The 15,979-nt window shown below is 43.9% G+C and overlaps 1 protein-coding gene across 2 annotated transcripts in view; it reads right to left on the minus strand.

The window, feature by feature from the left end:
* LOC146797449 (cullin-associated NEDD8-dissociated protein 1-like) overlaps positions 1–15,979 on the minus strand; it is a 276,655-nt gene that overhangs the window by 173,738 nt on the left and 86,938 nt on the right. For both annotated transcript variants that reach the window (XM_085624473.1, XM_085624472.1), the window contains exons 4-7: positions 14,206–14,329; positions 12,502–12,758; positions 9,963–10,068; positions 9,294–9,442 (exon numbers count right to left, since the gene is read on the minus strand). In XM_085624473.1, the coding sequence (XP_085480599.1) occupies positions 9,294–9,442; positions 9,963–10,068; positions 12,502–12,758; positions 14,206–14,329 (636 nt within the window). The remainder of the gene's footprint in view (positions 1–9,293; positions 9,443–9,962; positions 10,069–12,501; positions 12,759–14,205; positions 14,330–15,979) is intronic.

Consider the following 15,979-nt stretch of genomic DNA (forward strand, 5'->3'; position numbering starts at 1 on the left):
CAATTCCAGACAGTTAGGAACTGTGAGAGACGTCCCCCGACAGGAGTGGAATGGTCAGGAGTAGTGGAGAGAAGTCACTGTTTGTTGGCAGGGGAAGTGCGGGTGGAGTTACCTCTGCCTCTTAACTGATTATTATTGCCTCTGTAGTTTCCTCGAAAATATCCCCTGGAAGAGGGGGATTGGCCCTTATAAGAGGAGGAGGGATTATCTGTGGACAGTGCTTTTGAGCCACCCCTATAAAAGGAGCAGCGTAAGGAGCCTCTGGTGGAAGTCAATTGTAGAGCCCCAATGGACTTTGCAGTTTCAGTATCTTTTTCATCGTTTCCAGGGACGTGTCGACATCTGGCCTGCAAAGATGTTGTTTATCGAAAGGCTGACTAAGTATGGAAGATTGTACCTCCTGCTTGAATCCGAAGATTCGAAGCCAAGCGTGTCTGCGTAACAGTATGCTAGTGTTGATGGCACGGGATGCTGTCTCTGCCGCATCTAGTGCCCATTTAATAGAAGTGTTGATAATGAGCTTACCTTCCTGAATGAGGTAATTGGCCTTACTTTTATATTCATCTGGCAAGTGTTGCATGAGGTTTTCCAACTCTTCGTAGTGAGCCCTATCGTAACGTGCTAGCAGTGCCTGAGCGTTGGCAATACGCCAGTGGTTAGAAGCTTGAGAGCCACTCTTTTGCCTGAGGCATCAATTAGTTTTGACTCCTTGTCAGGAGGAGGGGCGTCGCCTGTGGTCTGGGAGTTAGCTCTCTTGCGGGCGTTTGACACTACCAGAGAATCTAAGGGTAATTGACCTTTTATATATATGTGGTCTGTAGGAGCGGCTTTGTATTTCTTGTCTACTCTAGGTGTAAGTATTCTTGATCTGACTGGGTCTTTAAATACCTCATCTGCATGTTTTAGCTTGCCCTTAAGCATTGGCAAAGTATGAGTAGACCTTTGAGAGTGTGTTAATGTCTCAAGTAGAAAATCCTCTTCTAGAGGGTCTGAATGAAGCTCCACGCCATGGTATTGTAATGCCCTATTGATAAGCTGGACGTAGCCCATGTTGTCATCAGGTGGGGAGGGTCTAGAGGGATACAGGTCGGGGTCGTTATCTTGATCTGGCTTCCTATCATAATTCTCCCAAGGATCAGTGTCATGTGGTATATCCTGATCTACTAGCACATCATGTTCTTCATCCTCATCCCCATACTCTTCATCCTGTTGGTCAGGTGATAGTAGAGGTGGTGGCGAATTTGATGGTGTAATGATCAGATTTGGATTAGGTGGAGGGGATGGAGTCACGTAAGGGGGAGAAGGGTTAGTACCTATGTCCTTTTTCTTTAGAGGTATAGAATGATCCTCTGTGAGATCCAGCTTCCGTTTTTTTAGGAAGAATGGCCTGGAGGTGTCCAGTTTTAGGGACAAAGCTTAGTCTCTTTAGTGTGGGATCCGAAGAGAGGTCTTCGGGTGGAGGTTCTTTAGGCAGGGGTGATTTAGTCGTGGAAGATTTTGGCTGAGAGTCTTTTGGAGCCGAGTGTTTGGAGTCTGAGTGCTTGGTTTTAGCTTGTTTGGGCTCTAAACCTTTGGGAGTATCAGGTTTCGGCTCCAAATTTTTCGGCGCGGAGGGTTTTGGCTCCGAGCTTTTAGGTGTTGATTTCGGCTTCGAGGCCTTAGGTTTGGAGGGTTTCGGCTCTGAGGCTTTGTCTTTGGAGGCTTTCGGCTCTGGGTTTTTTTGTTTGGATGATTTCGACTCCGAGGGCTTCGGTGTCAAAGGTGTCTTCGGTGCCGGTGTTGTGGAGACTGGCAAAGTCTTGGGTTTGTGTTTGGGTGCCGAGGGTGTTGGTTCGGCACCGGAATGGGTTTGGCTCGAGCCCGAAGGCTTGTATTTCTATTTCATACCCGAGCTGGAGGGCGGGGCATCTGAAACAATTCATGGTGTCGACCTGAGCCCGAGGGCGAAGGTGATAACGGAGCCTTAGATTTTGGGTGACTGGATACAAGGGGATCAGTACTCACAGTATGTTGACCCGGAGTGACGTCCATTTCTTCTTCCATGTCGGAATCAGCTTCGGACATGAAGACCAGTTCTTCTTCCTCTGCTTCGAGATCTGGGCAGTGGGAGTCTGGATCTTTGTTGAAGATGTCTGTTACGGAGCTGCTGCCGCGTTGCATCTCGTGGCGCCGAGCCTGACGATCACGAATGGTCTTCTTCGATCGGAATGATCGACACGCTTCACAGTAATTTTCTTTGTGTACCGGGGATAAGCAGAAGTTGCAAACCTCGTGCAGGTCGGTGCGTGGAAACTTAGCATGACACCCGGGACATAAATTGAATGGAGTCAGTTCCATTGACTGCTGGCGTGGTCGGCACGAGTAGGCCCGACAGCCCGCCCCGAAGATCCCGATTGAGGGTTTTCTCAGTTTGAACGATACACGTGGAATGGGAAACCGCGATCAAAATACAATATCGTCGAGGGTAGAGGAATCAGGTCGACGGGGTTTGAAACGATACCGAACCGGAATGCAGCAATACACATCGGAACCCGATGGCGGAAAAAAAACAATCTGGGGATTGAGTCGATGCCCATGCGCACTATCACTGAAAGGAGGAGTCACCTACCTCGTGACTGCAAAGACTTCTTCGAACAAAAACAAAGTGCAACACCAAATGGCGATCTATGCTAAAGCATATGATCTACAGCTCATATGCCTCGAACACTGCTTACCCACAAGTTACAATACATTTCAGAGAGGTGTGCATCAATGGGCCATGGGCAGGCTCGGATGTCTGGGATGGGCATCACTAAGTGAAGGCAAAGTAGACAGCTTATGAGACTGGACCAATCATTACTAGGGGGGATAGTAAAATTGTCTCCACAGAAGGATGCTGGTAATAAGGAATGTGCCCCTGGACTTTAATCATGCTGCCCCAACCACCAGTTATTATGTAAACTGGACTGAGGAGGCAGTATCCAACCACATTCAGTCAGTCAGTCAGTCAAAAAAAGCTTTATTATCGGTTAAAAACCATAAAAGCGAAGGATACATAATTACATAAGACAACCAATTGATCACCAGTGAGCAGCAATATAAAGTGCACATGATTAAACAATACACCTAGAACAATAAATAGTATTTAAAATAATAAAAACAGATAAAAACAGGCCACTCAGAGTGGTATTAAAATTCCCTAGTAAATGCAGAGGGGTACTGACAGTTAGACAGTTAAAGCAGCTTTCTCCTTAAGTTTGGCTCGTCTAGAGCACCACATAGCAAACAAGTATCTGGAGGTCGCAAACACAGTCAACGGGGTAGAGTCATATTTCAGCAATCTAAACACAACCCTGTAATCCCTGAAGCCCCTGGACTTGCATAACTGTAGGATCCATTTGGCTCTAGCCGTGGAGTATGAGGGGCAGAAGAGCAGAACGTGCAGATCTGTCTCTTCGGCGTGTTCACACCCCGGACATAGGCTAGATGCATAATGAGCCATTGACCACTTGTTTGTTACTGCCCTCACTGGGAGAGATCCATGTCTGAATTGGACATACAATTTATTCGCCAGTGGGGGCTGAATGTCGTCCAAGAGTTTCTCAAATTGGTACCTGTTCTTGACTTCGAGGAAGCTGCTAGACAACCTGCCCAACGATGGTCTTAATGCCATCTGTTCCAATCGGAAATAGTTGAGTGCTTTGACCAGCGCCCTCTTGGGAGTCGTAGCAGAGGAGAGTGCGGGGGCGAGCCACAGATCTCCCTTCCCCAAGGCCAGGCAATTTTTCCCACACCCCTTAGCGTCAATAGGTGACTAAGTTCAGGTGTGGACCAGAGTCTCCTCCAGTACAATAGAGGACGGTTAGGGATAACTTCATGTATGGGGACCAGACCCAAGTCAAGGCGTAGCGGGATCAGCGGTGTGCTCTGTGGGAGTCTCAGCAGACGCCTGATGAAACTATTCTCAGAAATAGAAAGCGAGGAGGCATTGGCGTGGCCCCATAGCTCTACACCGTAGAGCGCCCCACCTCTTGCTTGTGCTTTATAGATTTCTACTGGAGGTCCCACAATTTTGGATGTGCACTCATTATGTACCTTAAGAATACCTCCCGCTGCTTGGGCCAGCTTCATATTTGCCTTGGCTATATGGGTCCCCCATTCCATCTTGTCATTCAGTGTTACCCCTAAATATTCAAAAGTAGAGACTCTTTCAAGGACCGTGCCATCCATGTGGGGAAGGGGACAGTTGGGCAATTTAGAGTTAAAGACCATAAATTTGGTTTTGGACAGGTTGATCTCCAGGTTTCTTAGTCTGCAAAAGGAGCAGAAAGCCTCCAATGTTCGCTGAATACCCGTTGAAGATTTTGATAGCAGAAGGGTATCGTCAGCAAACATCAGGGCTGGTATCTTTCGGGCTGCCAAGCTGGGAGAGTCTAAGTCCCGCGCGTCCCAAAGATGTTTGATCAACCAATTAAGAAAAAGCGAGAAGAGCGTGGGGGCCAACACGCACCCCTGCCTCACTCCCTTTTCCACCGGAAAGGCGGCCGAAAGCTCCCCATTCCTCCCGTACGTCACTCTTGCAAAAGTGCCCTGATGTAGACGTTTAAATAATTGGCACAAATAGGCTGGAACACCCATCTCCAACAAAATGGCCCATAGCTTCTCCCTCTGGACCAGGTCAAATGCAGATCGAAGATCAACAAAGATCAAATACAAACTGCCGGCCCCCAAAGTCACCGTCTTCCAGAATACCATCTGTAATCTAAACAGTTGGTCGATGGTGGAAACTTTGGCACGAAAACCCGCTTGTAGGGAGGTCAGGATGTGTTGGTCGTCCATCCAACACTGCAACCTTGATAGAAGAATGCGGGCCATTAATTTCTGGAAGACGTCAATAAGACTAATGGGGCGGTAGTTGGGTCCAACCACATTCAGAATGGGGGTACAGTCTGGTAATTCACCTGACATCAGAGCACAGCTCCAATGTCAACAAAAATTACCAATTACATGAAGCATCATCTTCAGTGGGTTTGCATGACTGTTGAGGCCAGTGAATGCAAAACACAGGGTAAGCCAGAAAAACAAACGGGGAAGGGCATCACAGCTTTACAAAGTCATGCAGAGAACTTTTGTCCCAACAGCAAACACTGTAATTTACTTTAAAAGTATAGAGAGCTTCAGGTGAAAACACAACTCGAAAAGGCTATTGATGGTAAAAAAAAAAATAATACCTTGTAGTTAAACATTTTCTGAATATCAAAGCCCCTTGCAATGCTGTACTGCCTTGGAGTAGCAAATGAACTTTCTATTTTGTTGGTGGGATTAGTGCTCAGGGGATGTAAGGCACAGCATGTGCTGAAGGGAAGATTTGGCTTTTTCCTGGAAAACTGCTCATCATCGAAGGGCATGTCCATATGTGTAGCTTCTGAGAAGCTGTTGGAACACGTCCAAGCATGGTGGCACAGCATGACACATGCACATATATCAGGCCACAGTGTTCGTAAAGTCCAGGCCACACATCTAGATCTGTTTGGATACATCTAATATATCACTGACAAGGTCTGTAAATGGATTTTCCATGTGGTCTGGCGATCTGATCACTGCAAGTTTTGCCAATTCTCACAAGGCATAAACATTTCATCCCAGGAGGTAAGTCGCATTAGCAATGTTGAGGGGCATGCTGCCTGAGGCAAATACATTTATCGCCATAGAGCCAAGCTTCTGGAACTCTGTCGGGAGGTGTCGTGGAGAAGGCACTCAGGATCTGCTTTGAGGAGGACATTTCGACAACCGGACTCTCTGATGATAGGGAAAAAAGAGGGGTCACCTGGAGCAGGCCTATGGCACCTGGTGGTCTGTAAACTGCTGGGAATGAAACATATTTCTTCCATGCAGCCATGACAGGATCCAAGAGGGCCTCACTGATTGGAATCATGGGCTCCGCCACTGAGGACAACGACTGTAAGATCTCAGTCAAAAGATTATACTTCATCTGATCCGAGAACAAGGGCCATTACAAAACTTCAGGTGCTTTTCACACCACAGTTGTAAATAAGGAAACTTCCAGTGAACAGTCCAGGCCACTGGCATTTTGTAAGTCCAGATATAAACCAGGAGCTGTATTATGATTGGGAAGGAGGTTCTCAGCATCCGAATAATCACCATCCTCCGTATAGCCATAATCTTTATGAGGTACTATTGTTAGAGCTGGAAATCTATTCCATCCAGGTCCATCTCTGAGCCCAATAGAGATGCTCTGCCAAGAGACTCTTTAAAATCATCTTTAAAGTTTGCTTTAACTTTTTACTTCAACACATGGACATGTTTTCTGACGTTGATGGTATCGAGAGGGTCATCGTAGTATACTCCATGAGCAACGTCTGTGTCACCAAGGAACACTTTGACCGAACACACCATGACAGGCTACGACTTTTTTTCACCATGGGAGCCCATCGAGGGTCATCATTGCAACACAATGGGGTGGCAGTCGCAAGAGTCACAAGCCACAGAAACGTGATACTCCATGAGTGGCACCTCAGGGGTTCAGAATCTATAGTACACAACTCCAGCATAATAAACAGGAAGGCCTTGGAATGTGAGGGTTTGACTGATGAACTTGGAAACTTGAGGATCCTTCGTTTCAGCGCCGGGATCTTCTCCAATGGCGAGGAAGAGTTCAGCATCAAAAAACAGCATCTAGACAATGAACGATTCCAGGAACTTGTCCTCAATGAAGAGGACGACTACTTTCAATGGCACACTGTGTGGTTTTTGGTGGGTAGAGCTTTTCAGAGATTGCCTAATGGCCATATCCGAGAACAATTTGACCTCTCACACCCTGAAGGCCTTCAAGTGCCTAGAAGCACAAGAATAACAGACTGTAGCACCATACTCCTACCCAAAACTCTGCATGCAGTTCTCATGTCACTCCAAAGCATTTGCGATAAAACCTGACACTTGAACGATTTGGAGGAGACATCTGAACTCATGGCTGTCTAATGCTGAGAAATGTCATCAGTGAGAGAATGGGAGCTCCGGGACCTGTGCCAATGAGGTGAGGAGAACAGAAATTGACCACAGGGCCCCTGTTGGTGCCTAATATACTCTGCTGTCCGGAAGCGCAGCTACGGCTGGAGCAGCATTACGCAACCTTGAGGCGCTGGAGACTTTCTGTTGGGGAAAAAGCTTTCCAGACCATTCTGAAGCCTGGAAGATAATTCATAAGGTGAGGAATAGGTGGTAAGCGGTATCCATCAAGGTAAGTCAGTCAAGTTCTTGTAAAGCATGGTATCCAATGTCTAAACAAATGTTTATTGAGGAGTGGTTGAGAAATACGGAGACCACCCATTTGTCACGAAAGGAAGGTGTAGCGTTACATTTATAGGCTCTTTGGCATAGCCTGCATACAAGGTATTTGCCGATCAAATCTGGCCTATTGATGCAGCCTTCCGAGTAATCCACGTTGGACGTCATGATACAACTGACAGGCAGCAAAATGTGCAGCACATGCTGCAAAAGAACCCCCAACAAATGTCGCCACCACTTCCATCTAGTTATTAAAATCCTGAAGACTTGAACTGTAGGACATAGCTCACCAGCTTTCAACACTGCTTGCAAACAATCCTGCTACTTCTGTCTCCCTGCAGAGGAAGGAAGACACTAGTCTATTGGGCATATGGAGCAGCAGGTATTTTTCTCAATTTCTGTTTTTTGGGGGGCCTTGGGTGCCCTTTTCAGGCCATAGTCAATATGCTCTGGGAGAGAAATTTTAGCAAGCAGCTGATGCTGAAGGTGGGAAAGTTAAGGCAGTGAACCAGTGCGTTCTTAACTCTGGTGTATTCCAGTGCTCTGCAACCTGTTTGAGGGACATTATGGTCCACTGAGGAAACCATGTGAAAGGATAAAGGGGACAAGTGGCACTTCAAATACTGGATTCAAAAGGGCACACGCATCACCATGTGGCAACTTCCTCCTCTAGGAGAGGAAGTCATAGCAGGGCTCTACTGACGTAAGTGAAATGTTTGTAAAAAATAAACTGGGCCTAGATATCTGAACTCGATTGCCTGGGACAAAATTTGTAGGGCCGGACATCTTCATCTGATAAGACAGATAATGGTGGGGAATGGCGTGTTTCGTCTGTTTTGATCAACTTTATGTATTTCTATAAACTATATGTTTTTAATGGTTTTGTACACAAGCAAATGTTAAACAAAATGTGGCTGAAAAACAGGTTATCCTTTTAGTTTAGTACAATAGGGCCATTATGGACTCCATAACAACTGAAGGATGCTCTTCTTGCCTGAAACACAGGCCTAGACCTTACAGGTGAAGCGAACAGAGCTGCACGGTCAGGCAACAATTAAAATTTGATTCTAAATACTTTCATGGAGTCATGTTATCAATTGTCTAGGTGAAGAACAGAAACCTCTGGAGAGAGACGCAGAGTAGTGGTTCCAAAAGAGCTGAATACTGGAACCCCACATATTTCCATGTTGATCCACAAGAATTATCATAACACAGACAGCCAAGCATTAATCAAACAGGCACTAACCTGGAGAGAATCGTTAAGCTACACAAGGCACCAGCAGCATCATGACAAATCTAGAAGATGTTCGAAATGGGACAATGGCTGATACTAAAAAAGAGAAAATATGATGGGGATTGTGTACAGTATGAAAAAAAGATACCAAGGTCAGAGTTGAAATTCCTATCTCAGGTGCGTGGGAGGTATCTTTCAAGGGGTCCTAACGTTATCACTGAGGCATACCAGACTTCTGTAAACTACAGCTCACCTCTCACAATGTAAGAATGCGGTGGAGAGCAGTGCCTGAATGAAAATGCGATTAGACATATAGGAATGTGACGTACTTGTTACAAGTTTTAATGCTTATTAATGTTCTTATGCTAATGATCTCAGCAAAAAGATTTGAAACATAGTAATTAAAAAAAATATTGCTTCCTAGCCTGGAGTTATTTTCCACTATTTTGATATCCTGTGGAGAAAATAAATATCTTGGTATCAGTCAGTAGAAGTACAACCAACTTGCAGCCATGATTAAAGAAGACAGGAATTCACTAGGACTTACAAGCAACATTTTTTGCTGTATGTACTCACTCATTTACTGCAAGAGAAGCATGTGGCAGTATCGCAAAAGTGCCGACGGGTAACAAGCAACAAGTGCTATCATCAATCTATTCAAAATCAGTAGAAGGCACACTGGAGCCCAAAAGAAGGACACGAAAGTTTAAAGAATAATAACTGATTTCTGATCTTTATCTTCTACACTCAACAATGACTCAGCAGTGGCTGTTACCTTGATCTTCATCCTCTCCTTCATCAGTTTCCATTGCCTCCGCCTCTTCATCATCCTCACTGTCATAGTTGTAGTTTGGATCGTAGGCGATAAACCTCAGGCACAAAGACGTCACCGTAGAGATATGAGGTGAGATTTCCTTAGGGCATCTTGAAAACAGAACAAACTGGTGGTCCAGTCAATGTGCCTGATCTACATCCATACATTATAAGCAATGTAATTTACTCTACTATTACACTGCACAAAAACGATGTTAACAGCGTGTACTCTGGGGACACACTGCATTCCGACAACAACTCTTTGAGCTACCGCTGCTCCCCAGAAATATCTAAACTTTTGCTCTGAATAGGACAATGCAGCTCAACTGTATCCATTAAATTACATCATTGGGGCAAGAAAAAGTTCTTAGGAATACATAATTGAATATATAAATCGAGGGAATTTAATGTGTTTTTTTTGTGTAACACACTGCAACCAATGTGTAAGAGTAAATGAGAGCAAAGATATATCTATTGGGGAGATGTGGGGAGGGTCATAGTGTACCCTTATAATGTATGTTAATGGCATTACCTCTCGGTGGCCGATCCAGCAAAGCACAGTGGACCAAACACACACACGTGCACAGATACATAAACACACAAATACAAACACACAGCCACACACACACACCTCCTTATGAAAGCCTCGAATGCCTGGAAGCAGTACTCCCGAAGCTCATCGTCCTCCACATTACAGTATTTCACTATGAGTGGAATCATCTTCTCCAGGTGATCACCTGCCCAGCATAGAGAAAAACACAGAAAGAAAGAGCAAGAACGGTTGTTTGAGAATGCAAGAGGAAGTGGACAGAGGCAGAAAAAGGTCTGTTACTGCTCCCAAACTAACAGGCAGTGACCTAAAGAGCCCAAAGCCCAGGAGTGATAAAACATTTTATTTGAATGAGCAAATGTCTGAGGTATGTGTTGTTTGTATGAGTCCGTCAGAAGATTTCTAAGACACAAAACATCACTGCTTTATGGTCATCTAAAATAAAATTCATACTAAATGTCTGCTCTCTAAGTTCTATTTTTTCCTTCTGAGTAACAATCCTGGGTTGGTGATGATGTGTCCCATAATTCATTGGCTCCACCCAACTAGTAGCCCGAATGGTTTCCTGCAGATGCAAGATCCTAAAACTCGCCCTTCTAGGAGGCATCCTAGAACTCAATTCCTTAAGGTGGCAGTAAACCTGTGTGACTCAAAAGCATGTACCAAAAATGATTCAAGTTTCCTCTCCAGTTTATTTCCTTTTCTGCACCCTCCAAATGCTTCTGTGGGTTTAGATTTAGAAATTATACTACTCAGGACAAAAACCCCGAAGGATGCTCTATCTTGGGAACTCCAATAATAAAGACAGAGGTGGAGGCAGAATTATAACCTAAAAATCCACTTAAGTAAAAGGGAACAACAACTTAAACACTACCACAGAAAAGAAAGAAGAGCACTATGGCACACATGAAAGGAGAGCCCTGAAAACTAAAGAATCTGAATAACAAGAATGGAGTGCCCTACAAGATAAATAAAACTATAAAGGGAGAACAATGCAATTAAACACAATCACAGATGTGAAACAGGCACCTGCACATTAAAATCACAGCTAAACATGAAAGAACCATGCAAGCTTTATAAAGCAGCAGACAAGAAGGCATAGTCCTGCAAGTTAAACAAAGTCCTTAACAAGAAACGATGGTCCTGCAAGTACCACTCCAAACTCAAAGGATGCTCTTTAAACTATACAAAACTACAAAGGGGAAACAAGAACTTTGCAGAGTAAATAAGGCCCAAAGGAGAGAGAAGTGCTCTCCGGGCAATCAAGACAACAAGAAAGATGTGGAGACCATGTAACCTAAATTAAGTTCGAGCGGCATATTAAACAATGGGAATAAGGTAGTGCTTTGTGTGTGAAAAATGCCACAAAATAGGAATGTCATCTAAGCAAAATAAACGGGGAAGGCGTGGCATAAGCTTCTTGATTTTGCAGAAATGTGCGAGCAAATAAAGCCACAAGGAAAATAAACAGCCAATGTGGGCTGCATAGCCCCACAAAGATTTATGAGAGCAACGTGAGCTAATGAAGCCATGAGAAGGAGATGTATCAGTTAAGTAAGCCGCAACTAGAGCTATGTAAGCGAAGTAAAATCACAATGAGAATCTGGAATCATCTGAGCTAAATAACCACGTAAAGAGAAGGAAGAAAGCTGAATGTCAAAGATGCAATGAGGTGGATGGAAAGCCTCAGGAGCAAACGTAGACAAAGGACAAAAGGGTGACACCAGCGAGCTCAACAATGAAATGAGGCTGAGGGAAGAGGTCCTGTGAGCTAATGAAGCGACATCAAGATGGGAAACGTGTGTCAAAGAAAGTGGGCGCATATGAAAGAGCCTTCTGATGTGAATAGTAGAAGGAAAGATCACTGAAGTAGTGAAACAAATGAAGCCCCAAGAAGGATGGAGAGCCATGTGAACTAAAGTGAAGCAAAAGTAAAAGAAGGAGCCCTGTGAAATACGAAAATCATGAGAAGTGGGAGCATGACAACTACAACAAGCCACAAAGTTGAAGATCCTGTAAACTGAACGATAAAAAAAGGAGCAGAGGGAAGACTGTAAATTAAAAGTCAGGAGTGGAAGTGTGAGAACTACAAGTCATTAAGAAAAAAAGTGGAACCCTGACAGGAGAAGGGAAACATTGAGATGTGACAACTAAAAAGTGAGAGAAGATCCATGTGCTATATAATATGGAAGCTTCAGGTTAGGGAGTTGAGCTAAAAATCCATGAAGGGAATGGAGCATTCTGGGAGCTAAAGGAGTCATGAAAGATATGATAGCCATGGCTAATGACTGAAAGCATGGGAAAGAAAATAAAAGGAGATGGTGGGCCTTGTGAACGGAGACACAGGGAGATAGCAGACAAGACATCCACAATGTGAAGGGAAGCCTTGTCTGGTAAGAGCCATAAGGATGCTGAGGAAACCTAAGAGATAAAGAGGTCATGAGAAGACAGAGGCCTGTGAACCTAGACATGAGAAGAGTCCTGTGAGATCAAAAATATGCAAGATAAAGATATACATAATAAGACAGGTTTCTGTAGTTTTGAAGGCTCTATCATGAGAAAGAGGAGCAGTATTAGTAAACAGACATGGAGAGCAAAGAGCAGCCCGCAAACATTTTACCAATTCGGTGTCCAGCTTGCCGGTTGATGCTAGCCACGCACTGGATGTATGTTCTGGTGACCGAGGTAGACTCATTCCTCTTCAGCTCAGCTATGAGGTGGTCCATGAGCTCTGCAAAGATGTTCCCATTGCAAGTCAGAACCAGGTGGCCCAAGGCAATGATGGTTCTCTTGCGGACAGCCAGCCGAGGGCTTTTCAACTGAGGGAGGAGGCAGTTCAAGATGGATGAGTGAAATGAAAAAAGGACCCCTCCAAGCCTGTAACCAGAGACAAAAAAAACATTATTTTCTGCTCTGTTCTGCAATTTACTACAAACATAGAGTTCTTACTACCCAACATACTCAATACACACCGATCTGCTATGAGTACGTATAGCTAAACAACGTGCAGTTTCTCCTCTCATGATATCCTAAAATACTGTATACATGTCTTCATATGAATCTCTAGAACAGAAGAAACATGCAAATAAAGTCAGTTGTTTACATTAGGACAGAAGCTTTCTCATACTTCCGAGAGAGCTGCGAAAGGAGGGCAAAATGAACAGGTAATAGTCATTTTTAATGTAGATTGAATTCATAATTAACTGTTGATGTGGTCATCTCTAAATTAGCTAGACAATGCCACCTAGTGACAGACTGTCCCAAGCATCGGTGTTGACAATTAAGTGCCAGTGATGAGCAGAAGAAACCACGGCTCAAATTAAGCACTGTTGGAGCAGCAAAATTTGTGATATAATAAGAACAAGATGTATAGCCCTGTTTACAGAAACGGAGTAACAGAGCTCAGAGCAATCATTTGCACGCTCAAAATTGAAAGATAGGAGAAGCAGCTGTGCGAAGAGAAAGATACCTTCCTGAAACACATGCAGAAACAAAAGAAAAAAGTGTGAGCAGAAACAAGCCTAAATGCACAACAGCGAAAGGCTACAAGTAATAGTGCCATGCTCCGTGGGAGGGAGCAGCAAACGAGAAGGAGGGACTTAAAGGGAAGATTAACCACTTGAAAGCAAACCATTTGAAATGACACTCGAAGAATCAAATGAAAATCAATGGGCAGGCTGTATGCCCACAATGTATATACAACATGTCTCAAAGAGACCGTGCAAGCAAGGTCTAGGCTCGACCTAAAAAGAATGAGGCCCAGTTGCAGCAAGCAAAGCGGATTAAGAAGTTATACACACAGGCAGCTGAGAGGGGTTATAGTTTACAGCAATGTCAGAAGGGCAGAGTTAAAAGTGAAGCTAGGTAGTCAGTACCTGCAAAGCAAGTCAGTGCTGGAAAACTACATGGCCAAGTTAATGTTATGTGTATCTAGCACTCTCTCATAAGCACTCAAAAATGTGTGAAAAAACTAATACAGTGAGTAAAGTATAATGTTGCACATTTGCATTTGTCATTTTGTTGAGAAATATTGCTATTCATTCATTGCCATGCAGAGTTTCAGGTTTTTCCTGCATTTTTTACCCATTTTCCAACAAAAAAAGCCCCAAGCATTTCCATATATTATTCCACAATTTTGAACTGATCAATCTATGCAGCATGTGATATTGTGGTATGGACCCTGTGATGAAGTTAGTCATTCTGGCCTAACTACTGTCATTTTGAGCAAACCACTCGGTCATCTACTTGCATCTTTGTTTTAAATATGGGCACCAAGAAGCTCAAGTATGGTGCCTGCAACTGACTCCCGATTAGACCACCTTACCTGCTTAGCATGTCTGACAAGATGTCCAGAGCCTCCAGCTGCACAGCTGCATCGTCCTGCTTCCCGATTGCCCCGGTCAACTGTGCAGTGATTTTCTTACACACATTCGCAGTCATTGCTGATCCTGCACCAAAGAAACACAAGTCAAATTGAGAGGCAACTATGATCTGTGGTTGAACCGCTGACAAACAAAGTGAGAAAAGTATGTCCAAGTATAGATAAGGAGCTAGAGTGTATTTTAGACAGCATGTTCAAAAAGATGGTTACACAACTTATAGAATCATCATTCACTCCCCAGAAACCCTTACAAGAGGGAACAAGCATTTGCAATGCAAATTGGTCTCACATTTGTGAGAGTTAGAGGTACTGGGGTTGTAAATTATAATATATTTTACCTATGTGTTGTGGAGTGGATGTATGTGGTGTGGAGTGGAATTATGTGGGTTGGATTGGACTTATTAGTTGTGGAATTGTGTGTGGTGTTGAGTGGATTTGTGTAGCTGAATTATGTGACATGATGTGCAGTGGAAATATGTCGATAGTAATTATGTTGTACTGAGTGTACTGGAATAATGTGGAGTGGGATTGTATGTCAGACTGTAATTATGTGAAATGGCATTTTGTGTTGTGGAGTGGTATGTTGTGGAATTAAATTATGTGGTGTGCTGTTGAATTTTGTGGCATAATGTGAAATTCTGTGGTGTGGATTGGATGTATATGGTGTGTTGTGTAATTGTGTTGTTGAGTTGAAATATGTGGCTTGTTGAATTATGTTGTATAAAATGGAAATGTAGAGTTGAATTGTGTGGCGGAGAAGTGTGTGGGGTTAAGTGAAATTACGCTGACTGGAATTATGTGGCATGGTGCGGAGTGTACTTTTGTGGATTGTGTTACCAAGTTTAACAAGCATTGAAAATGCAATAGGTCTCGCCTTTGATTAAGATAAAGCCATCTGCTTTGCTAATGGTATTCTATAGCAAAGCAAATGGCTTTAACTTAATGAAAGGCGAGACCTATTGCATTTTTAATGCTTGTTCCGGACGGCAGTGACAGCAGGCACATCATGTGCGCGTGCTCACACTGCCCACTTCTCACTAGTGGAGAAGTTACGGCATCACGTCATGCCAGGTGAGCATTGTAGGGGGAAGGGGAATCCTTTAAAGAGTCATTTTCTCTCTGGATTTCCCTTCTCTTTTTGAAACTCAGGAGCAGCAACACTGTTGTGGTGTCACCAGGGCTTTAAGTGGAAGCTTTTTTCAATATTATATACACAAGCCATAGTTGTTGCTTATTTATCGTATGCAACTGACAACCATTGATAAAGCCAATAGTCCTGACTTGTTGTAGGTATGGTGTTACTTGTTGTATCATACATCTGGATGCAATGACAAACAGCAAAATACAATTCGGGGGGCACGCTATGCTAAGCATAGATTTATAGCTTACGCATTTTTAAGCCATGCCCTTTATTACATTGGCCACCCCCCTTTGAGAGGACCCCCCCCAGTTTTTTCATCCCACTTAAAGACCTGAGTAACTCCTATGATTCTGGGCAAATCACTTAATATCCTCGTGCCTAACAAAATTAATGTGTCCTTCTGTAACACAACTGGTGCTCATGTAAAGCGCCCTGATACCTTTGTGTAAAGTTCGCGCTATATAAAACTCAAATACAGCTTTGTACAGGTGCATCGTGAATGTGAGAGAGCATCTGACGCATGAGCTCACTTCCGGGGAGGAGCATGTGAATATACTGCATTACAAGCTATAAACC

Source organism: Triturus cristatus, chromosome 9 (assembly GCF_964204655.1).
Source record: "Triturus cristatus chromosome 9, aTriCri1.1, whole genome shotgun sequence".
NCBI classification, from domain to species: Eukaryota; Metazoa; Chordata; class Amphibia; order Caudata; family Salamandridae; genus Triturus; species Triturus cristatus.